This window comes from Antechinus flavipes, chromosome 4, assembly GCF_016432865.1.
Source record: "Antechinus flavipes isolate AdamAnt ecotype Samford, QLD, Australia chromosome 4, AdamAnt_v2, whole genome shotgun sequence".
NCBI classification, from domain to species: domain Eukaryota; kingdom Metazoa; phylum Chordata; class Mammalia; order Dasyuromorphia; family Dasyuridae; genus Antechinus; species Antechinus flavipes.
In genome coordinates this window covers 21,987,495-22,012,190 of record NC_067401.1, presented here as the reverse complement: position 1 = coordinate 22,012,190, position 24,696 = coordinate 21,987,495, and the positions used below count along the sequence as shown (strand labels likewise).

Here is a 24,696-nt window from a genome sequence, read left to right as displayed (position 1 = left end):
CTGCATCTGGAGTCAAAAAGATCTCAGTTCGAATAAATAAAAAAAAAAAGATTTTCGTTCAAATCTTGATCTCAGTCCTACACTAGACAGGCAAATGTGGGCAAGTCACTTCATCAGGTTCTTCATCTGGAAAATGGGGATAATAACATCTACCTCTCAGGGCATTTGGGGGGGAAATATGAGACACTAATAAAGCACTTTTAAAACCTTAAACTACTATATAAATGCTAAACTTAGTCACAATAATAGTAATAATAATAATAATGACAGTTCACATTAAACAGCACCTCCTATGTGCCGGACATTGTGCTAAGAACCTTACAATTATTATCTCATTGAATCCTCACAATAATGCTGGGAGGTAGGTTATTATCTCCATTTTATATGTTAGATGTAGTAGTACTAATAGGGGTGGTGGTGGTAATAATAGTAATAATAGTAGTAGTAGTAGTAGTAGTAGTAGTAGTAGTAGTAGTAGTAATGATAGTAATAGTAGTGTAGTAGTAGTAGTAATAGTAGTAATAGTAGTAGTAATAGTAATAGTAGTAGTGATAGTAATAGTAGTGTAGTAGTAGTAATAGTAGTGATAGCAGTAATAGTAGTAGTAGTAGTAGTAGTAGTAGTGATAATAATAGTAGTAGTAGTAATGATTTAACAAAAAATGTGAAGAAACAATATTTTCTCAAATCTAAAATTTTTTCTATATATTTTCCTTTAGGAAAATGTATCATGAATAAAAAAGCTTAAAAATTGGAATTGAGGATAGAAATTAAATTTAGAACAAAAATGATCACTCATGCAATTGATATTATTGCTTTCCCCATTGCCTGAGCTCAATAGGCTAAAGTACATTGAGAGGTTGTATTCTTTTCTCCATTCAGAAAGGATGAAGCTATTGATCAGAGATCACAAATCATCTGTGACCAGCTTGGATGGTGGGAGGGAGAGATCTTGAGGGGTGCAGTCAAAGAGAAATGAGTTTTAGTAGGATTGTTCCTCTGTGGAGTTTTGGAATCATTGTTGCTCTATTTATTAGACAAAACTTACCTCTAAATTGTGTATTATCATTTTGTGAAACTCTTTGTTCAAGATTCCTATAAATGTTGCCCCAGTTGTCTTGGTTTTAGGAAAATGTCTAAGTGAATTGAATGGGGATAAAGAGGGAAAGGAAGTCAGTGTCAGTTTGTACATTTCTCTACTATCCCAAAGACTTCCTTTATAAAGGGCAAAAAAACTTTCTAGCTAACCCTTCCTTTTCCATCAGTGGCTCTGCTCACTTTTGACTCCATCAACATTAAGTCTTCTATACAGGGTAGCTTCTGGCACCAACCCCTTTCAGTTTCCTTTTGTTTATTGTCTTCCCCCATTACACAGTAACGTCCTTTAGGACTTGGATAAACTCTTCCTTCCTTCCTTCCTTCTTTCCTTCTTTCTTTCCTTTCTTCCTTCCTTTCTTTTTCTTATATCTCCATCATTTAGCACAGAACTCAGCTCATAGGAAGTGCTTGATAATATTTGTTGACTATAACCATAACAATTCTTGTCTACAAACAATTTAGCTATTTAGAGCATTTTTCATATGACTAGAGATGACTTTAATTTCTTTGAAAATTGTCTGTTTATATCATTTGACCATTTGTCAATTGGAGAATAGATCAAAAAATGGAATCAGCTCAAACTAATGTTAAATTAATTTTTTAAAATGTGGCAAATTTATGTCTAAAACTCAGAGTACAAGTATTGTGATTTTTCTTCCTTAAAATATTACAATGAAGGAGTCTCAAGGTTCTGATTTTCAAACCTTTCAGAGAAATGTGTATAGGAAAAATCTGTTATTGGTATTTTATAATTCACTATGCATTCAGAGCTGAAAGAAATCATAAAGGTCATAGGAAAGCTATATGGTAACAGTGGAATCAGAGACCAGGATTCAAATCCCAACTTGGTGCTTATTACTTGTGTGACATGTGACAAAACATTTAACCCCAAGGGCCTCAGTTTCTCCATCTGTAATAAGGTCGGACTTATGGCCTCTGGAGACCATTGCAACTTCCCCTATATGACCAGCCTTCCTAGCAATGGAAACTGAATCCTAAAGGAAAAGCTCTCCTGAGGTCACCAAAGAACAAAGCCTAAATTCAAATAGCCTATGAAGTAGGCATTCAATAAATGCAAAATTTCCAAATACATGCAAAGATAGTTTTCAACATTCACCCTTGCAAAACCTTCTATTCCAAATTCTTCTCCCTCCCTTCTCCCCTCCTCCCTCCCTTAGACAGCAAGTAATCCAATATAAGTTAAATATGAACAATTCTTTTAAACACATTTCTACATTTATTACATTGCAGAAGCAAAATCAGATCAAAAGGGGGAAAAATGAGAAAGAAAAAAGCGAGTAAACAACAAAAAGGTGAAAATACTATGTTGTGATTCCCATTCAGTCCCCACAGTCCTCTTTCTGGATGCAATTAACTCTCTCCATCACAAGACCATTGGAATTGGCCTGAATCACCTCATTGTTAAAAAGAGCCAAGTCCAACATAGCTGATCATCACATAATCTTGATTTGATTCTATTTATTTCACTCAGCATCAGTTCCTGTAAGTCTCCCCAGGACTCTCAGAAATCATTCTGCTGATCATTTCTTACAGAACAATAATATCCCATAACATTCATATTCTCTAACTTATTCAGCCATTCCCCAACTGATGGGTATTCTCCAGTTTCTAGCTCTTACCACTAGAAAAAGGGCTGCCACAAACATTTTTGCACATGTGAGTCTTTTTCCCTTTCTTCTGTATCCTTGGGATACAGACCCAGTAGAGACACTGCTGGTCAAATTTGATAACCCTTTGGGCATAGTTCCAAATTGCTCTCCAGAATGGTTAGAACATTTCACAACTCCACCAAAAATGTATTAATGTCCCAGTTTTCCCACATCCTCTCCAACATTTATCATTATCTTTTTCTGTCATTTTAGCCAATCTGAGTTGTGTTAGAATTGTCTTAATTTGTATTTCATTAATCAATAGCTATTTAGAGCATTTTTATATAACTAGAGATGATTTTAATTTCTTTGTCTGAAAATTGTCTGTTTATATCATTTGGCCATTTGTTAATTGGAGAATAGATCAAAAAGTGGAATCAGTTCTTGAAAGAACTCTCTTTGTATGGACAATGGAAAGTCTCCAATTTAAAAAAAAATTATCTTGATATTCTATATAATTGGTTTCCTTTGTAATTATATGTATTTTATGCATTTGAACATATTATATGACGAAGAGGTCTATGATGACTGAAGAAGTCCATGAAACCCAAAAGGATAAGATCAGGGAGAGAAACTAGCCATTGGATTTGTTTCATTAACTAGTAGGGAATGGGCTATACTATGTAAAGAACTGAGTCTGTCCCCATACCCTCTGGTTGTTACTACCAGGAGCTATATCTTCAGAAGAAGCAGTCTGTCAAAGGAGAAAAAAACAGTGGGCTTCAGGTCAGGAAGACTTCAAGCTCTGGAAGCTATGGATGGACCAGGTACTTAAACTCACTAGCCTCAGTTTCCTTACCAGTAACATAGGGATAATAATACTCATGGTCTATAATGTGATGTAATTCAAAGAAATGCAGTTTAAAAAGCATTTATTAAGTGCCTAGTATGTATAAGACAAGAGGTAGTATAATCTTGGAGTCAAGAAGACCCAAGATCTCCAGTATCTATTTTCTGAATGATTGGGGCAAATCAGTTAATAGCTAAGTGTTCCCAGGAAACATTTTAAAATTATAAATGAAGACTAGGAGTTGATGGAATATGTTCTTTTGTTGTACATACATACACACACACACACACACATACACACACACACACACACACACACACACACACACACACATATATATATATATATATATATATATATATATATATATATAATTATTTCTGGTTAGACATGTGCATTCATTTTTAAAATGCATTTCTTTATGAACCATGTTAGGAGAATAAAGTCAGAACAAAAGGGAAAAACCACAAGAGAAAAAAGAAAAAAGGAAAACAGTGAACATAGCATGTGTTGATTTACATTCAGTTTATTGGGATTGCCTTGGATCATTGAACCACTGAGAAAAACCAAATCATTCATAATTGATCATCACACACTCCTGTTGTTACTTTGCACAAAGTATTCCTGGTTCTGCTTGTTTTGCTCAGCATTAGTTTGTGTAAATCTTTCCAGGACTTTTGAAAATCAGCTTGTTCATCATTTTTTATAGAACAATAATATTCCATCACTTTTATATACCACAACTTGTTCAGCCATTCTCCAGTTGATGGGCATTTACTCATTTTCCAATTCTTTGCTATCACAAAAAGAGCTGCTACAAACATTTTTGCTTATGTGGATCCTCTTCCTCTTTTATGATTTCCTTGGGATATAGACCCTGCTGGATCAAAGGGTAGAACCTTGAAAGAGAGTTTTTTGGTGTGAAGAATGGAGAAATTGTGAAAGTAAAAATGGTTTTAATTGGTTTTACATCTTTATTTCCAGTGGCTATCTCAGTTTATGGCACATAGTGAGTTTTAATCAATGTCAGTTGATTGATTGGTCAATTGAAATGATAGACCCAGTCCCTATCCCTTCCCCTTCAAAACAAAACAAAACAAAACATTGCAGTAATTTCTTACAGTGAGGCTCAAAGAGATGGTACATACAAAAGATTTCATAAACCTGAAAGCATCCTATAAATGGTATTTATTATTATTATTGCTTCGTGAGTCACATGCTCACCCTCTAGAACAGAAACCATACCTCTTGATTCCTAATCTACTACTCTTTCTGGGGCGCCATGTTGATTTTATGACAAACTAAGATGAGAGAGATGAGGAGCTTGACTGAAGGAAGGATCTTGGCCAAATCAAAGGAGCGTGGTTAGAAGGGACCTTAGAGGTATGTGAGCCCAATCTCCTGATTTTATAGATGGGGAAATGGAGGCTTAAAAGCTAAATGGGATCACAGAGCTAAGAAATGGTAGAGCAAGGACCAGGATCCTGCTCTCCTGCCTCCTAAGCCAGAGCTATTTCTATGACATCAGTGTGCCCACACCCAAGAAATGACTAATTCAAACCTGTGACATTAGGGTGTCAGTCTTTAAGCCATTTATTCCGATTTGACAGGTAGCAGGCTCCGCTAGGCAAAACAGAGAACGAAAATAGAAATCACCTGATCTCCAAGGTACCATCCTTGTTCTTGCCTTCCCGGGTGGCGGAGGCCACCTGGGCTTCCAAGCAGGATGCAGCATCAGCCCTGTTCCTGCCAGGTCCATTCCTGGATGTCAGTCAGAATAATCCAATTACGGAGCCTTCATTTCATGGCTGTCAGCCTGTGCTCCTCCCTCCTGGATTGGGAGACTCAGTAATTGGAAGTTTCTTGGAGCAGGCCTTCAGGTTGCCATTCCCTACCACCGCCATTGTTACTTTCAAGATGCTACTGCGGCTTTTTCGAGGGAGGGAAGCGGTGAGAAAATGAGCAAGAGAGAGAAAAGAAAGGCATTGGGAGAGAAAGAGACAGAAGGAAAGAGAGAAAGGGAGGGAGAGGAAATGAGAGGGAGAAAGAGAAGGATGCCTGAAGGAAAGCTGTGGAGGGGAGAGAGTGAATGGAGGGAGAGAGAGAGGGATGGGCCCAGGAAGAAGCAAGGGTGAGGGGTAGGGAGGCACTGTGCTAACCCCTGGGATACTAGTAGGATCATGATGATCAGGGAGGCGTTGCCATGACATCAAGTGCATGAAGTGAGGGAGGGCCGGGCAAGGTCAGCAGCCTCGCTTTCTCCTCCAGAACCTTTCTGGTCCAGTGGCCAGGTAGATCAGGAGAACTGGAGATGGCGCTGGATGCATTAGCTTGTAAAAGGCGAGGTTAGAAAAAGTAGGGGGAGTATTTTATAATATTAAAAACAAAGACAGTCCCTGTCTTCAAAGAGCTTACAATCTACTAGGGGAAGACAAGACACAAAAGGAAGCTGAAAGGGATTATACCTGATGCAGGGGCTCTAAAATGTGTCATTGGTAGGAACTGGAGGAAAAGATTAGGCCAGAGCTTTAAATCTTAGTCCATGGCCCTCCCTTCCAATCAGAAAGTCTAATCATAAGGTCAGAGGGGACTCAGACTCCCTTGGGTGCCTGATAGCATGGGGCATTCAATGGATATTCTTAGAGGCACCCAATGTTGGTGCTCTGGGAGGAAAAATTGCTTGGTCTGGGAGGACCATGAAATGGTTATAACATCACTGAACTAAAATTACCAAGTGGACTTGGGCAAGGCCAGGCAAGTCAGTCTTGCTGAATCCCCAAAGATGTAGTGATCTGGGGTTCCCCTTCCCTCCCTTTGGTGTGCTCTGGGGTGGGTCTCAATTCCTTCATCTGTACAATACCTAGATGGGACTGGACCAAAGGTTCTTAACTTCAGATTGATGGACTCATTTCATGGAAAAATGTCCAGGGATCCATGGACTTGGATGAGGAAAAAAATTACGAACACACACACACACACACACACACACACACACACCTACTACACACATACACACACACACACCACACCACACCCACCCACCCACTACACACACACACACACACACACACACACACTACTACACACACACACACACACTACACACACACACACACACTACACACACACACACACACACATCCACTACACACACACACACATACACACACATATACACACCCACTACACACAAACACACACACACACCACACACACACACACTACACACACACACCTACTACACACACACACCCCACACACACACACACCTACTACACACACACACTACACACACACACCACACACACACACTACACACGCACACACACCACACATACACACACACATACACACACATATACACACCCACTACACACAAACACATACACACACACCACACACACACACACCTACTACACACACACACACCACACACACACACACAAACACACACACACACCCACTACACACACACACACACACCCCACTACACACACACACACATATACACACCCATTACACACAAACACACACACACCACACACACACACACCTACTACACACACACCACACACACACACACATACACACACATATACACACCACTACACACAAACACACACACTACACACACACACACACACCACACACACACACCTACTACACACACACACCACACACACACACACTACACACAAACACACACACACCACACACACACACCACACATACACACACACCCACTACACACAAACACACACACACACAAACACACACACACACACATACACCCCACACACACATCTTTCCTTCAATATGATCGGCTTCCCTTGTGATGCTGTATAGTTTATTTTATGTATCATTTGTTTTAATGTGTTTTATTTATTAAATACATCATTCTGAGAAGACCATATTCATCACCAATCTGCCAAAGGAGATCATGAATCCCTAGATTAGATGACCTGTAGTTTGCCCACCAGTCATTGAGAACTAATTTCAGAAACTAAGGATAGAAGATCTTGGGATCATAAAGCCTGAGCAAGCAGGGAACATAGAGGTCAAATGGTCCAACCTTCTCATTTTACAGATGAGGAAACTGAGGTCCAGAAAGGTCACACAGCTAGTAAATAGCAGGGATAGGATTTGAACTTAGCTCTCCTTCACTCCAATTTGAGGGCTCTGTCTCACCGTATTTCTCAATTAAAAAAGGCATTTCATTAAGGGTATTCAGCCATTTGCATTTTACCTACCTCTGGGGATAGGAAAAGCATAGAAGGATTTATTCTGAGGCACAAGAGAACAAGATCACAAAAAATATAATTATGAAAAAATGATTCTTTCCTACTATTCCCTACTGTCCCCATCCTCGTTCCTAGTACCAAATGATAATAGAAAAAAAAAAGATCAAAACTATCAGGGATCTGTTTTAGGGGGAAGTAAGATACCCCCTGTTTCCTTTCTCAACTACTCTCCAGAATGCCTCCTTTCCCATGAGGTTGGCCAGAGCTTTAAAGCTTGCCGGGTAATTGCTGTACAGACCAAGTCGAGGCTTTAGTGGGGAGGGGGCAGAGTTCCCAGCTCTCCATCCTCATCCCAACTTAAAACACCTGCTGGCGCCCAGCCAACCCAGCTCCAGTTTTTTTTGTGGCCGCACACATTTATTGCCTGAACAATTTATCTGCATAAAACCTGCAGCTCCCTGGGAAGGGTCAGCCAAAGGGAAGTTCACTGCCTCAAGGAGAACTTACTTCTCTGTCTCTCTCTTTTTTTAAGTTACACTTCCAAGGAGCCTGGGGCCTCAATTGAACTTAATGTGTGGTCTAGTCACTTAACTACCGTCCCCAGCCCTCCAAGTCAGTCCATATTAGTAGCCTGCAGGAAGCATGACATCAAACTGCTTTTGAAACAAGTGCCACATTGAATATGAGGTTGGAAGCTCAAACGTTAAATTAGTTAAGGAACGTGTTCTGAATGAAGCTCTCAGGAGCTGCCAAAATAGGTTAGCCATTAGTTCAGGAGAACCCGGACCTGGAAAAGGGAACAGAGTCCCTAGAACTTGGGATTGGGTTTACGGAAACCATTCCTCTATATGTGAGCTAGGAGATGACTCCAAACTCTCTCTCTAGGCAAATCTGAGCAATCACTGCTGCCCCCATTGCTCCTTGGGTAAGAAAGCTGCTAATTACTGGGAGTCCAGAAAGTGAAAAGGAGAAGGTCATTTGTCCAGGAATGGCTCATTATAATAATGACAGTTCATTATATGGCAAAAATATGGACGGGCTCTGAAATGACTCGTTATTAGCTTCCCAAGCTTTAGAAAAAAGCCATCTGCTTGCTCTATAGGTTAGGTAGGTCCAAATATTCACAAGTTAAAATTTTTTGTTGGGAGCAAAGGAAAAATAGCTTAAATTTATCAAGTCTTCCTGATAGGGAAATGGCTCCTAATGGAAGACAACTTCAACTTTCAAAGATTCAGAGGGATGGATTGGCTAAATCCTCAAGAGCAGTTTCCTCATCTGTTAAATGAGGATGATTTCTAAGGTTCCTTCTAGGCCTAAATCTATATTCTAGGACCTTTGAGCCACAATGATCAAAAACACTCTCCCTGTAATAACAATAATAGCTACATTACAGATTGTTTTATGCTCTCTAAAACACTTTACCAATATTATTTCATTCAATCCAATTATCTCCAATTTACAGATGAGCAAAGTAAGACTTAGAAAAGTTATTGGGCATTCAGATAGCAAATATCAGAATTGAAATTCAAACCCAAGACCCATTTGGTTCCAAATCTAGCAATGTCTGTTTCATCAGCTCAAGCCTAGATGAAGAAGAAGAGAGACTGAGCTCTCCAGTGCCCTCCCAAGCCAGCCAGGCCAATTTAGCAAATTCACCTGTGGCAGCTTTTTAAATTTATGTCCAACAGTATTTCAGGTTAAAGGCTTGCAACTCAGAGTTATAAATCAAAAGTAAGGCATCTTCCATAAAATAAAATACAAAACAAATTTTAAATGAAATATCTCCACTATTTGACAATTCATGAAATTGAAACACTGGAGGTGGGGGAACCTCCAGACATGATTCGAATTTGGTCTAATGACTGCCATGAGCCGTCCCAATATATGCCAGGCTGACAGAGACAAGAGCTGCCATTTTGCAGAACAATCCTCCCTGATAACGGGCCGCCTTATCCCAAGGACACCAATTGGACAGCTTTCTCCCACAGTGAAAGTCCTCCGCAGCAGAGTTAGGACCCATTCAAAACAAAACTACCTTTAAAAAAAGCAAAAAAACCCAACAACAATAACAACATAACCCCCCAGATATTCCTAGTCTTGTGGAAGTGGTTCGTTGAAGGTATCAGGAAATCTTGAATGAACTTAGGAAGACTATGGTCACAAATCCAGAAGGGACCATATACTCTTTGAGACTCTCTAGGGTGCCTTGGGGAAACAGCATGGTACAATGCTATTAGTACAACACTATTTCTGGAGTCTGAAGACCTGGATTCAAATTCTGTCCCTAATGCCCACCACTTGAGTGACCTTGGACAAGTCATCTTAAGATGTTATCTAGTCTGATCCCCTCATTTTGTTAAGATTGAAGTCCAGAGAAATTGAATGATTTCTCTTGGGTCACCTGAAAAGTAAGTTGTCTTTAGCTCCAAATCCAGCACTTTTCAACTTACTCCTTTTGCGATCATAAGACCATGGCTCGAGAGCGAGAAGGGATCTAGTCCATTTTATAGATAGGGAAACTGAGGCATGGCAGATGAAGTAATTTGCCATGGATCAGCCAGTTTAGCCTCTTTCCATGAGCCTGCAAATATGGAAAAGGTCTAGGGGCATTTCCCTGCTAACTCTATAATTACTCACTACTAGAATTCCACCAGAAGATAAATTCCAGCTCTGATTTACTCCCCTTCTCTATACAGGCAAGACAATCAATCAGGACTTAAATGGGATTTTTTTCTGACCTTTCCTACCCCCCTTCACAGAAGGGCAGAGAAAATTTCCATCTTTGTGGTTTTTATTCTGTAAGGTCAAGGCCAACACTGGCAGCTTACCAAGCTTACGGGCCAAGTGCACAGAATTAGAAAGACCCTGTACATGTTCTCCATTGTAGATCGGCATTCTCGCACCCAACGAGCTCCTCGGTCCCTGAAGGACATTCACTTTGAAGGATACCATGATGGTGCCCTCCCAATGATACAAAGAAAAAGCACCGAACTTGGAATCACGACATCTGAGTTCAAAACTAGACTCTGCCACTTACTATATATTATATAGACTAATTGCTTAAACTTTCTGGGTCTCAGTTTCCCCTTATGTAAAATTAAAGGGTTGGACTAGATGGCTTCTAAGGTTACTTTCATGTGTAGTTCATGACCCTACTGGACTCTCTGAGTCTCATTTTCCTCATTTGTAAAATTAGGAGGTAGATGACATGATTTCTAAGCCCTCCTCCAGATCTCCATCTGCGATCCCATAATCCTAACTGTGTGACCCTGGGCTAATGGCTTAAGTGAAAGGGGTTAACGAGAAAGCCTGCAGACTCTCTTAAAGTGCCATCTCTGAGACTATTTTGTCTTTCTTTGTCTCTATCCCACCGACAAATCACCAGAATCCTCACTGCTTAATACTCATATTAAGTACCCAGAGCCCAGGCTAGGACTCTTTTCTGAATACAGAGTGAATGGCTGATAGTTGGGTTTCTGTCTTCAAACATCCCCCCCCCGACCAATCACTATTTTCTTTGCCAATCCACACTCTATATATCCTTCAAAGCAACCTCTGCCTGTTCCAAACCATAGCTCCTATTTCTGAATCTTTCCAACAGCATCATCCAATCTAGCATTACCCAGAACTTTAGAATCTTAGAAATGAGAGAAAACCCCAAAAGTATCTGGTTCAAACCGGAGCCTGACAAAAATCCCCTCCAAAGTGCGCATGAGTAGTCACTCCATTCTTCTTTGAAGATTTCTATTAAAGACCAATCCACTGTTTCCCATGTCACTGGGAAGTGGTTCCAATTATTAGGAAGTTGTGATTTATGCTGTGTCTGGAATTGGGAAAACTTGAATTCAAATGCACTCTTGGACACTTACAAGCTGTGTGATAGTGAGCAAATGACTTAAGCTCTGTCTGCCTCAATTTCCCCAACTTTAAGAAGGTGGATAATAATAGTACCTAACTCTAAGATTGCTGTTAAGAATCTAAAAACTAATGTTTGTAAAACACTTAGCACAGTACCTGGCATATAGTAGGTGCTTAATAAATACCTGTTGCAGCATAGATTAATTAATTCAATGCTGATGAATGTAGCCTGATTAGTATTTTTGCTGCTCCATCACCCTGTTCATCTCTATTCACATTATTATTCACGAAGGCTTCCTTTTGACTGTTTCTGGGCGGGGAAAGGCAATGGGGAGAGGACTAAATTTGGAGTCTCAGAGGATCTGAGTGACCCTAAACAAGTCAATTTTTGCCTTTCAAGGTTCTTCTAACTTTAAATGCATAATGTATGTGGAAGTCCTGGCTCCTTAAAAGTCAGAAACTCCAGGCCAGAAGCTGTGTCCACTTTACCATCCCAGATCTCTCATCAGAAAAAGCAATGTTCTGGATAAACAGCAGACATTTAGGTTTTTGCCCAAGATCTGATAAGTGACATCTTGATGCAAAAGTCTCAAAAATACTTCTTAAACCCAGCCTTTACTGGTGCTATATGCCAGTACATCCTTCTAGGAAAAAATTCCCCCTTTATGATTTTTTTGGCCATAATTTCACCATCCCAGATGCTGATTCTGTATTTGAGAAACAATTTCAGGAAGGGGAGTAAGGAGACATTGGATGGATGCCCTCCCAAAGAGCACTAATTGCTCTGTCTTCTCTTCTAGAGAAGGGCATGGGTCCTTAGCTTTGGGATTTACCATTAAGTGGTACGGCAAATTAAGGATTACAAATTGCTAATCAACAACTCTTTCTAATTATGAATCACTAATATCATTAAACTGGCAACTACAGAACCACCTAACAGAACAGGAAGCCTGGGAGACTTCTGAAGAGGGTCATTCTGCAGCCCCCTTGCCCCCAAAGCTGGAGTGTGAGCAGATGTTGTTTATCTCCTGACTTAAAGAAAAATACAAACTCGTATCCAGAGATGCAGAAAAACCATAGACTATTAAGTAATTTGACCAGGACCACATGGTTAGTAGGCAGGGATTTCACTCTTATCCCATTTTCCTCTTCCCTCTTGGGTATAAATTATTCATGTATCATGAGCTCTCAGATAAGATTAGCAAAAAACATAGTATGCACAAGGAAAGCACCTTCATCATGTCCCCCTTCTCCTCCTCCATCTTTCTGGTTCAACCCTATTATCTTATAGTTACCTTGCAATGAAATACAATCTCTTCTGCTGTGGATTTATTAAAACATGGAATCACCTAGGCAGTCAACAAGCATTTATTAGCACTTACTAAGGGCCAGGCATTGGAATAAGTGCTGAGGAGACAGTCAAAAATGAATCTTAGAATTCCAGAATATCAAAATTGGGAGTGTCCATATATTCCAACGCATACTCTTCCCTATAAAGAGTGTCCAGTATGATACCTAGTCAGCCTTGGCTCAAAGACCACCAACTGGGGGGAAATCACTGATCCCAGATAGCCCATCTTAATCAGATATGTTCAAATCAGCAAGCATCAATTAGACACCTACTATGTTCAAGGCACTGTGTCAGGTGCTGGACATACAAAGGCAAAAAGCAAAATGGCCCCTGCAGTCAAGGGATACCCATCCTCATGGGTAAGGAAGAAAAACTCCAACTCAAAACAGCCAGAAAAACTATGTTAACTATGTTAAACCTCCTTCCCCCCCAATGTTCATCAAGTGAATTTATAAGGTATCAGTCAAAAAGCATTTATTAAGCGCCTACTACATTCCAGGCACTGTGTTAAATGCTAAGGATTCAAAGAAGGTTAAAAACAATCACTTCACTCAAGAAATACATTCTAACATAGGAGACAACATGCAGATAACTATATATAAATACATATGAGAGCTATATATCTTTAGAGATAGTGAGATACATATATATCTATGTGTATCTATTTCTCTCTCCATATATATATACATATATATATATGACAGAGAGAAGAGAGAGAGAGAGAAGAAAAAAAGAGAGAGAGACAGAAAAGAGAGGAAGAGAAGAGAGAAAGTTGAAAGAGAGAAAAAGACCGAAAGGGAAAGAGAGACACACGGAGAGACACAGAGAAAGAAAGAGAGACAAAGACAGAGAAAGACAGAGAGAGACAGACAGGAAGGGAGGGGAGAGAGGCAGAGAAAGAGAGAGAAAAAGACAGACAGAGAGAGAAGGTCAGAGACAGAGACACAGATAAAAATGAAATAGTCCCTGCATTCAAAAAACTCACCATCTTACAGGGAAGACAGGCTGTGTGTGTGCACATTTTCAAACACACATACACAGAAAACACACATATATAAATACAAAAATAAATATAAGGAAATTTTGCTGACAAAGACACAAACTGCTGGGGGACAGAGGGCAGAGATCCCAGGACAGGTATCACGCTGAAGGTACCCTTTAGATCTAACTGAATTTAAGGTCACATACTACGTATATCTTTTTCTAAAGGGCAACAGCCCCAGGACCATGGTAGATGCACAGACCTGGCTGATTATTAGCTTTTATTGCACTTTTAATTGTCCGATTTCCTATCATATCCTCTATGGAAATACTGAAAGTGGATTAATGTCTGATACCTTCTCTCCTTTCAAAATGAAGCTGGAAGCCCCAGAACAGTTTCTATTCTCAAATAACATCAGGACAATTCAATGATGCGATCTTGCCTGGTGCCTGGAGCAGAAAGACTTTAGCAATCTCTTAACGGGTGTTTTTTAGTTTTTTTCCTGGTTTTGTTTTGGAGATTTTTTTTTTTTTTTGCCACCAGTTACAGACTGGCCGCCCAACGGGATGTTCTAATTTGAAGGAAACAAATTTAGGTTCTATTGTAATCACCACCTGAGCATTGTCTGAATGAAGCGCTCATGGCCGATGGCCATGTCCCAGCAGTTAAAACTCCACTCAGCAGTGTCCTCACACACAGAATCATGTCAGAAGCCCAAGAATTTTTATTCAACAAATTATGGAATGATTGAGGCTGCGATGAGCGGAGATGAGAAGGAAAGGTAGATGGTACTTGGTATGCACATCATGTCCTGTGCAGACGCATCTGAGAGCACTGCTTCAGGTGCTGTTTATGTCCAAGAGGAAACAGGAGGACGGGGACCCTCGGAGGTCATTTAGGACAAGAGATGGGGCGGCCCTACTGACCTCCTGGCCCTGGGCCTGCTGAACTCGCCTCACCTAAGATTTCTTACCCTATCTACCTCAAAGGATTGTGGGGAGATTCACAGCATTTGGTTTGAGGGGAACATAGTCTCTTGAATGTCCTTATGGAGGTATGTTCATCCCCCAGTAGAGTGTCAGCTCCTCGAGGGCAGGCAATGGTTTTTGTTTTTCCTCCGAATCCTCCATTGCTTAGCACAAGGTCTAGACTATACCAAAGAATTAATAAATCCTTGTGATTGCTTGCTTAAAATCTATGGAAGGTGCTAGTTGAAAGCCATGGGGTGACAGAATTTTTGAATTGCTACATAGGCCACCCCACATTCTGAAGCAGAGTTTCTTAACTGGGTCTCCATTAAACTTTAAAAAAAAATTATTGCTAATTGTATATAAGTAGAATTGGTTTGTTGTGTAACACTATGTATTTTATTTCATGCATTCAAAAACATAATTTTGAGAAGAGAAAAGTAATTTGAGAATTATGGGTTCTACTAGACTGTCAATGGGGTCCAAAAGGGACAAAAAGGTTAAGACTCTGTTCCAAAATAATCCCCCCCAAAGAAACTGAAAATAAATCACCAATAGGAATGGGTGATAGTAGAATGCCAGCTTTCAATAGAGTCTGGTTATTCAAGTCAATTCAGCAAATATTTATTAAGCACTGACTATATGCAAGGAATTAAAAATAATCAAAATGAGATTGTCCCAGCGCTCAAGAAGTTTACATATATATAGCATCAGGAAATCTACACAAAGAATATAAAAACATTTTGAAAGGAGAAGGAGCCTTAAGAAGGAGGATAATAATAACAACAATAACAAACAGGCTTGCTCAAGGTCATGTGGCTAGTAAGTGTCTGAAACCAAATTTGAATTCAGATTTTCCTAAAGGATCGGGAAAGACCTCATGGAAAAGGTTGTCTCTTGATGGTCCTTTGAAGAAGACCAGGAGTTCTAGGAGAAAGAGGTAAGAAGGTACTACATTCCAGACATGGAGAACTCTAGAGCTAGGACATATAGAGTTGCATTTGAGGAATAACAAGTACTACAGATAGATCAATGGATGGGAAGTTAGATTTGGACTTGAGTCCTGAGTTCAAATTTTGCTCAGACACTTACTAGGTATGTGAACCTGGGCAAGTTATTTAATTTCCTTTAGCTTCTGTTTTTCTCATCTATATAATGGGGATCATAATAGCATCAGCTTCCCAAAGTAGTTGTAAAAATCAAATAAGATAATATTTGGTGCCTGGCCTGTAGAAAGCACTATTTACATATTAGGTACTATTATTATTATTATTACTATTATTATCTATATAGAGATTCTTCCTAAATTTTTGTGGAAGTTGAGAGTTTCCTGTAAGTCAAATGGCATTTATTAAGCACTTAATAGTGCTTAATAATGATTAGCATTGTTATTTATTTTGTTTGTGGATTTCAATTAAATGCTTTTCTCAATTCACTTGTGGTTCCTGCCCACTTTATGAGTAGTTTATACCAATGGGGGCTCAAGTTCTTTATTCCACCTACACTGAACTCAAGTAATATGGGGGCCCTATAGCTGAATGGGCAACCCGTTTTTGTAGGGTTCAAAGACTTTTAAAGAATATATGTGAATGGAGCCATACATCAAATTAAGCCTATACCATCAACAAAAGACCAAATGAGTAGTTTTTTTTTCTTTATTCCTTCCTAATTTTATTTTATTAATTTTTGTTTTTGCTGAAGCAATTGGTGCTTCAGGTGACAAAACTTGTAATGTCTGGGCTAGCTTTCTGGAGGTCCCTTAGACGGGCCTTGATTTCAGCAGGATAGACATCACGAGAATGGTCAAAAATGGAATGTCTCATTTCTAGTCCTTCTTAGTCCTTATATGCCTTATTGTAATTACATCATTACAGCATACTGAGTATGTGTGAAATAGAGAACCATTACATCATCATAGTAAATACTAAGAATATGTGAACTAGAGAACCATCATCTCATCAATTCCACTGAGTTAACACCTTGTTGTAAGTATCCTTGTTTCAAGTATACTTCTCCAAAGTTCCAGCCCTCTACAAAACCTGAAGGGTAGGCAGAATCAGAGATTTAGCAATGATCATACAGGTATAGGGGGGCAGAGGGAAGATCTGAATCCAGATCCTCTAACTTCAAATTCAACCTTCTTTTCATCAAACTGCTGACCAGGCCAGCAGTCACCTCCTTTCCACCTCATCCACTGGCCCAGGACACAGAAAACCCATGAGGTTTGATTTTAGAGGACCTGATTTCAAATCCTGAGTCCTGGAGATACAAATGCAAATACAAAAAATAAAATAAAATAAATGCAAATAAGAACATGATAACTTCCTGCTCTCACATTCTTATAAGAAAAAAAAATAACCTGCAAGTCAGAGAGAAAGGGCTTCTGGTCCTCAAAGGGTCGTGTATGAAGCCAACGATCATACCACTTTTTTCATATCATTTCCACATAACAGCAGATCCGTTTCTGATGTTGAGCCATTGGACAGACAGATCTGGGGCCCCAACTTCATAATCTCCAAGGAGCCAGACTAACTCTCAACTCACACTAAGGCACCCAAGGAAGGACTGATTCAGACCTGTTGGCCCTTAGTGTCCAAGGATTGATTGAGCTGTGAGCAGGGAAATGGGCAGAAGCAAAAGGAAGAAAAACTAGCAAAAGAAATGTGAAAGGAAACTACCAAGAAAAGCCCATCTCTGGAAAAACCTGCCTGCCCCATGTCATCAGGCAAAATGTGTCAAAAATCTAAAAGAAGGCCTTCTATCCTCATCACTAGCAAAGTTTCCCTGTCACACCAAGGTTCAGATGGTGCTGTCATTGGTAACAAGACAGCCGTACGTCTTTGAAAGGGAAAAGCACATCTGAGACAATCAGACTCGCCATCTATCCAATAACGACGGGGGAAAACACACAACCCTTCCCTTTAAGGAGGTACGTTCACAGTTCATTATCACAGGATGTATTTACTAATAACAGCATCTATTATTAATACAGAACTTTATATATATTTTATATATATATATATATATATATATATATATATATATATATAGAGAGAGAGAGAGAGAGAGAGAGAGAGCGCGCAAGCGCAGTTCAGCCTCCTCTCTTGGTGAAAAAAGCATCCCAGGTGTTGTGATCCACATTTTGTAGAGAAGGAAACAAAGGCTCAAAGAATAAATTACTTGCCCAAAATCACAATCCTATAAGTGGCAAAGATCAGATTCAGATCCAACTCTATCTTGTCTCCAGGTACCGTTCCTGCACACTCCACCTCAAAGCTAATTCCATGAGCTAAATGAGAGCCACGTGGCAGAATGGAGAGTGTCATTGAGTCATGGATCTAGAGCGAGGAGAGACCTCCAACCCTCTCAGAGTTCAGAAAACAATATCTCAGACGTACGGACCATCAGCTTCACTCTCAGAAGCTCAGGTCACTCTCAGGTTCATCTGCCAAGACACAGACTGTTTCACTCTGACTTTACATCAACATCAACATCCAACAGTAAATCCTCAGAATATCGACATAATAACGACTAATTGCAGTGACAGCCACCCTAGTTTTAGTTATTTTTATGTATCAAAAAAAATAAATAACACTAATTACTCACATAAAGACAAGTTATTTTCTTAGATCTTTCCGAAGTGTATATTAATTATCTAATAATGTTATAATTCATTATTCAATTTGTAGGCAACTGAATTATACAGGAGAATGTTGGCCACGGCAAATACGTTTCTGGACTCCAGCAGTGCTTCAGTCTGACCTATCCCTCTCACGTGGTCACTGACATTTAACCTCTTTCCATCCAATTCACATCATTTCAATCCACGTCAGGGTTATATAAATTAGCCTTTTCCACAGTTATAAAAATAGGTCTGTAATATTTCCATTTCTTAGTCCCCTTTAATTTTAAAGAGGTTAACGTACTTCTCTTCTATTCTCCTTTTTCCTTTCCTTTTTTTTCTGTATTTCTAATGATGAGGATGAGCAAGTAGGAATTTTCTTTTTTCCCCTGAGGCAATTGGGGTTAAGTGACTTGCTCAGGGTCACACAGCCAGAGCTGGTGCCCTATCCACTACACCAACTAGCTGCCCCTAAGTAAGAATTTTCTGTTTATGTTCTTTAAAAATGTTACTCACTCAGCTGAGAATTGGTCCGACAACTCTGGAAGTAAGTAGGCATTAGGTTCAGAAAGTGACTAAAATGTTCATACTTTCTATCCAGAGTTCTCACTACTAGAAACAAACTCATGTTAGATAGAAAAGTCCTATTAGACCAATCATTTATAGCAAGATTCACTGTGCTCTGCAGAAACAAAGAACCAATCACAAAATGATGTTCATTGATTAAGGAATACATATTATGGTAGATGAATGTAGGAAGAAAGACAGAGAAAAAAAAAACTGTGATTTCATTGCTATAAAGCAGGGGGTCCTCAAACTACGCCCACAGGCCAGATGCGGCAGCTGAGGACGTTTATCCCCCTCACCCAGGGCTATGAAGTTTCTTTATTTAAAGTCCCACAAAACAAAGTTTTTGTTTTTACTCTAGTCCGGCCCTCCAACAGTCTGAGGGACAGTGAACTGGCCCCCTATTTAAAAAGTCTGAGGACCCCTGGATAAAGCAAGGCTTCTTAAACATGTTCCACTCACAAATTCTTTTCACCTGAGAAATTTTTCTGTGACTCTGGGTATATAAGCATAGGTACACAAATCAAACATTTATTTATAATAAATCATAATTTTGCAACCCCCACATTCTGTTATGAGACCCCCATGTAGGGTTGCAAACCACAATTTAGAAAGTTAGGTTATAGAGAACCAGGTGAAGAAACTCCCTTTGCTGGGGCAAAATACCACTTTTGCTGCAATTTGTAATCTGGGATACCAAGAAATTAACTGACTTGTCCATGGACCTACAACCATGAGATACTGGAGATGGGACCTGACTTTGCTCTGAGGTCACTCCGTCTACTATAACACAGTGTCTGTCACCCTAATGTTATGGGATATTGTTGTGCCATATGAAGAATTCAAGAAAAAAATATAGGAAGACTTATATGAACAGAAGCAAAAAGAAGTAAATACGATCAGAAATATAGTCATCAATCAACATCTAAAAAGAGCCTACTAAATGGAAGAACAATACCAAAAAGTGAAAAAAGAAGGCTCTGTAATAAAATAAAAATAAAAAGAAGGCTCTGTCTTGCCCCATAATGAAGATTTTGCCCACTAAAGCTACTATTGTGTTGAAGACCATTTCAAAGGAAAAAGATGCATTAATGGACTTCAACGCATTATACTAAAGATAGCAAGAGAAAAAATTTATTTCAAAGCAAAACGATAATATCTGATGTATTACTTATATTTAAAGTGCATTTGCACAGAGAGGAGAAATTATAGTAAAATGACTAAAAATTATTTTAAAAGTCCTTGCATCACTTGACATAATGTGCCTGATATTTCTAATATTCAGGTAACAGTCCAGCTGAGAAAATTACCCCAAAAGAACGATTCACAGGTTGGTCACACAGGGTGAGACAGCTCTCGGGGAGAAAAAGAAAGTCCATTATGGGTGGCAGAAGGGGGTCAAAAACAACTTTCCTTCTCCTTGCATTTTGCTTAAAGCTGGCACTGTTCCCACCTAATTCTGCCACCCCAAAGCATTTTATGGCCTTCACCACTTTAAATGAAAGAAGAGGAATTGTCTTTTCATTCTCAGAGAGAAAGGCTTAGCAATATTCAAGTCCAAAGCTTGTTAAGGTACTATCTGCAAATGAAGACTCCTAAATTCTTTCCGAGATACATGAGATTTTCTTTTTTTTTCTTTTTAAAGCTTTTTTCTTTTCAAACACAGGCATAGACAGTTTTCAATATTCATCCACAAACATTTTTTATTGCAACTTTTTATTTTCAAAACAAGTGCATGAATAATTTTTAACATGGAACAATAATTGTGTTCCAAATTTTTTTCTTCCTCCTTTTCCCTCTCTCCCTCCCCCGGACAGCAAATAATCCAATATAGGTTAAACATGTGCAGTTCTTCTATATGTATTTCCACAACTATCAGATACGTGAGATGTTCAAGCTTCACTGAGCCAACCCTTACCTGGAAAAGGATCCCTTCCCATTTCATTCTTAACAAGTGCCCATCTAATCTCCACCCAAAAGCCAATCCATCATGGAAGAGCTCGAGTCATTTTGAATTTTTCTTCCACTCTGCTCATGCTTGCCTCATTCTAAATTCTGACCCTGCTCCCAGTGCAATACTTGGAGGGGCTAAAGCAGAGCAAATCTTTTATGTGATGACTTTATAGATACTTGAAGACACCTTTTGTGTCCCTTGTCCTTGAGTCTAAATAGTTCCCATTTCTTCAAATTCTCCTGGTAAGTAAGCCATGAACTCAAGACCTTTTGTCATAATAGCAACCCTCCTCTCAATCCTCTCCAGCTTATTAATGCTGGTTTTCAAGTTCAAGTTCAAGAAGTTCAAGTTCAAGAAGGCCTTCAAAAGTCCAGGAAGCAAACCCACTGAGATATCCTATTACCCAACCACACTCATCTGTCTTTCCTCTCTTAAAATGAGAGATTTTAAAAACAAGACAGATTTATTCTGTCTCTTCTTCCTTGTGACAGCAGCATGGAAAATGTCTAGGCTTCCCTATGGCCTCCAAGGAATATTTACAGAAAACAATAGGAAGTTCTATATAGTGGGAGTTTTACTAAAACACAAGTGTTTCCATCATTCAAGAATCAGGAGAGAAAAATAAATCACCTTCCCAACAGCCTTCACCTAGTTGAAGATTTCAAGCAGGAAATTATCCCCTGCTAGCCTGCCTCCCTTAAAAACTCCTGAACAAATCTCATCATTTCTAGGGCTAAAAATAAAGGCGGGTCCGGTCTCACTGTAATGTTGGAATTGTTTGTTCACAGTACCAGCAAAAATCAATATCTGAAGACACAAGTTAAAAGAACAAACGCCCATCCTCGACTCATCATGGCAGAAAAACAAACAAACAAAAAAAAAACAAAGTTAGGTTTCCTAGATTATGAAGTGGATCCCCCAGGCTCGTTTTTTCCCCTCCAACCTGCCACCATATTTGGCTCTATTATTACCTTCCCAGACTCCCTAGTCACTGACCTGATGGGAAGAGACGGGTCCCCGGCATCCCACCAGTCCTTGGGGGGGCTGATGTACATGCACCAGAGCTCCCAGCTGTAGCCATGGGCAGAGTTCTCATACCGTTGCACTTCAAAATTGTCCTGTTTGATATTGTCGATAGAGGGAAGGATCACCCTCTTCCGATTTTCCTGGATTCTGGACAGGACGGGCTCGGCCCTGAGAAACAGGAGAACAGAGACACGGCGGCAGGGTTAGCTTGCCTGAGACACCGCAGCCCATGAACAGGACAGATTCTAACATTCAATCAATCAACAAGCATTTTTTAATTAAAGCTTTTTATTTTCAAAACATATGCATGGATAATTTTCAATACTCCCTTCCCCCCATTCCCTCTTCTAGACAGCAAGTAATCCAATATATGTTAAATATGTATAATTCTTCTATATATATTTCTACAAATATCAAAACATTTTTAAAAAATTGATTACCACAGGTGAGACACTCTGCCAGGCCCTGAGAGTCTGGAGATGAGAATGAACCAGTTATAGACTCAGAGAGCTTATAGTCTAATAATGATACTTTTATCTGATAAGACAAGGATTACAACTGTCTTCTGGGTATCAGAGGTATGAATATTTATTGATTTGATCATTTATATGGAAGGAGATCTAGCTCAAGCTCTCAATTTAGGAAACTGAAGTCCAAAGAGAGTAAGAGATTTAGGATTATAGTCTCATAGCTTCTTCCCTAATCGCCTCACGTTTATTTTATAGCCATTTAATAGATGAGGAAACTGAGATCCAGAGAGATTAGGGGATTTGGGATCATAGGATTGTAGATTTAGAGCTGGAAAGAACCTCATGGACCATGCAATTCAACCCCTTCATTTTATAGAACAAGGAACAAGAGATCATTCATTTGCCGAAGATCTGGATTTGTCCATGTCTTCCACTCCAGAGGAGTCAATTCTCTTTCTTTATATTATATACCACACTCCCCGAATGTCCCTTGTACTCCATTAGAGCCTCTAGACCCCCCTCTCTAAAAGCTGGAAGCCTCAGCAGCCACTTTAGAAGTGAGTCGGGCTGCCAAGTCATTCCCATTTTGTAGAATGATTTGCCTTACACCAAGTGTTTTCGAAAGGTTTCTGTCCTGTCAGTGATAGATGAGGTCTAATTTCCTGCAGGTACTCGATTCCCATTCTGGAAAATAGGTCAATTCTGCCTGTGATGGAATGTTTTTAATATGAATTTCACTGTATTACGTATTCTCTTACACTCGGTTGCGCTAATTGATCAACCTAAATTGATTTTCTAAAAAGATTTAATTTCATTGATTAACGATGCTGGAGAGAATTAAATGTCATAAAGCAAAAGGCAGAGAGATGCTGCCTTATCATCAAAGTCTTTTATTCTTCCAAAGCCCAAGAAGAATCAGGGCTCTTTGGGGGAAAATGTAAAGGAAGATATTGGTGGTTTGTGGGAACGAGCACTGGTTCGGTCGTCAGAAGAACTGTAATCAAATACTGTCTCACTGTGATCTTGAGTAAGTCACTTAACTTTGAAGGACCTCTGTTTCTTCATCTGTAAAAATATAAAACATGTATAGTCTAGCCTAGCTCTAACCCATGATCCTGAGTGCTTTTTCTATATTGGGTCCATCATGTACCAGAATGTTAAAGAAAATATGGCTCTCGGGTATAAGAAAAGTAACGGCTCCAACTCATCGAGGAGATGGAAAGAAAACATCACTATATATTTTACCCAGAATTTGTCCCCTTTCATTTGCAGGAGCTGAAGTACCTACTTCCTCCTTTGCCTCTTTAAAGGAAGCAGCAGTATTTGTTCATGTCTTCTCATCTACCCACTCGTTAATTAATTTAACGATCATTACATGCCCACTGGACACGGGGTCAAGATGGAACATGGTCCCGGCTTTGATGAAGCTCAGAAGCCCGGTAGGGATCACACTCACTGGTCAGCGCATAATGGCCAGTTAACAAATGCCCGTGGAGTGGCGTATGCTCAATCCGTTTTCCATGTCCGAATGAGAGGTGTACGTAGGGAACCTCATTTGTCACCCGCTCGGATGAAAGCTACGGTTGAGCAAAGTGCTTTATAATGAGGTTTTATGTTGACCAGGTCCCTCTCAATAGAGATCTTCAAATATAGTCCAGTTCATCACTTCTCATAATAAGGATCCATTTGTTCAATCAATCAATCATTTAACAAATATTTAGTGAATAATTACAAAAGACAACATAGTATGGGGGGCGGGATGGGAGGAGACGCTGGTCTGACGTCAGAGGACCTAGGTGCTGATTACCCCTGGGATGCTTTGCAAACTGGATGACCAGGTAGGCAACTTATCTCTCTACATCTGTAAAATTTGATTTCAATGGCTTCTGAGGACCTTTCTAAATCCTAAATCTGCTAAGTCATTAAATTCCTCAATTTCCTTATCTTTAAAGTGTAGGATTAGAGTGGATGGCTCATGATATCCTTCCCAGCTACACATTTCTGTTGCTAAGATCCTATCTATGGATCTAATACTGGGCTAGATGCTGGTGATATAAACAGAAAAACTGCCTGTCCTCAAGGGGTATTCATCCAATTGTA

General features: G+C 39.5%; 1 protein-coding gene across 1 annotated transcript in view; it reads right to left on the bottom strand.

Moving 5' to 3' along the window:
- The window catches only part of GALNT17 (polypeptide N-acetylgalactosaminyltransferase 17), a 428,034-nt gene that overhangs the window by 176,741 nt on the left and 226,597 nt on the right, over positions 1-24,696 (bottom strand). Inside the window, exon 5 of the mRNA XM_051992009.1 lies at positions 22,097-22,294. Within this exon, the coding sequence (XP_051847969.1) occupies positions 22,097-22,294 (198 nt within the window). The remainder of the gene's footprint in view (positions 1-22,096; positions 22,295-24,696) is intronic.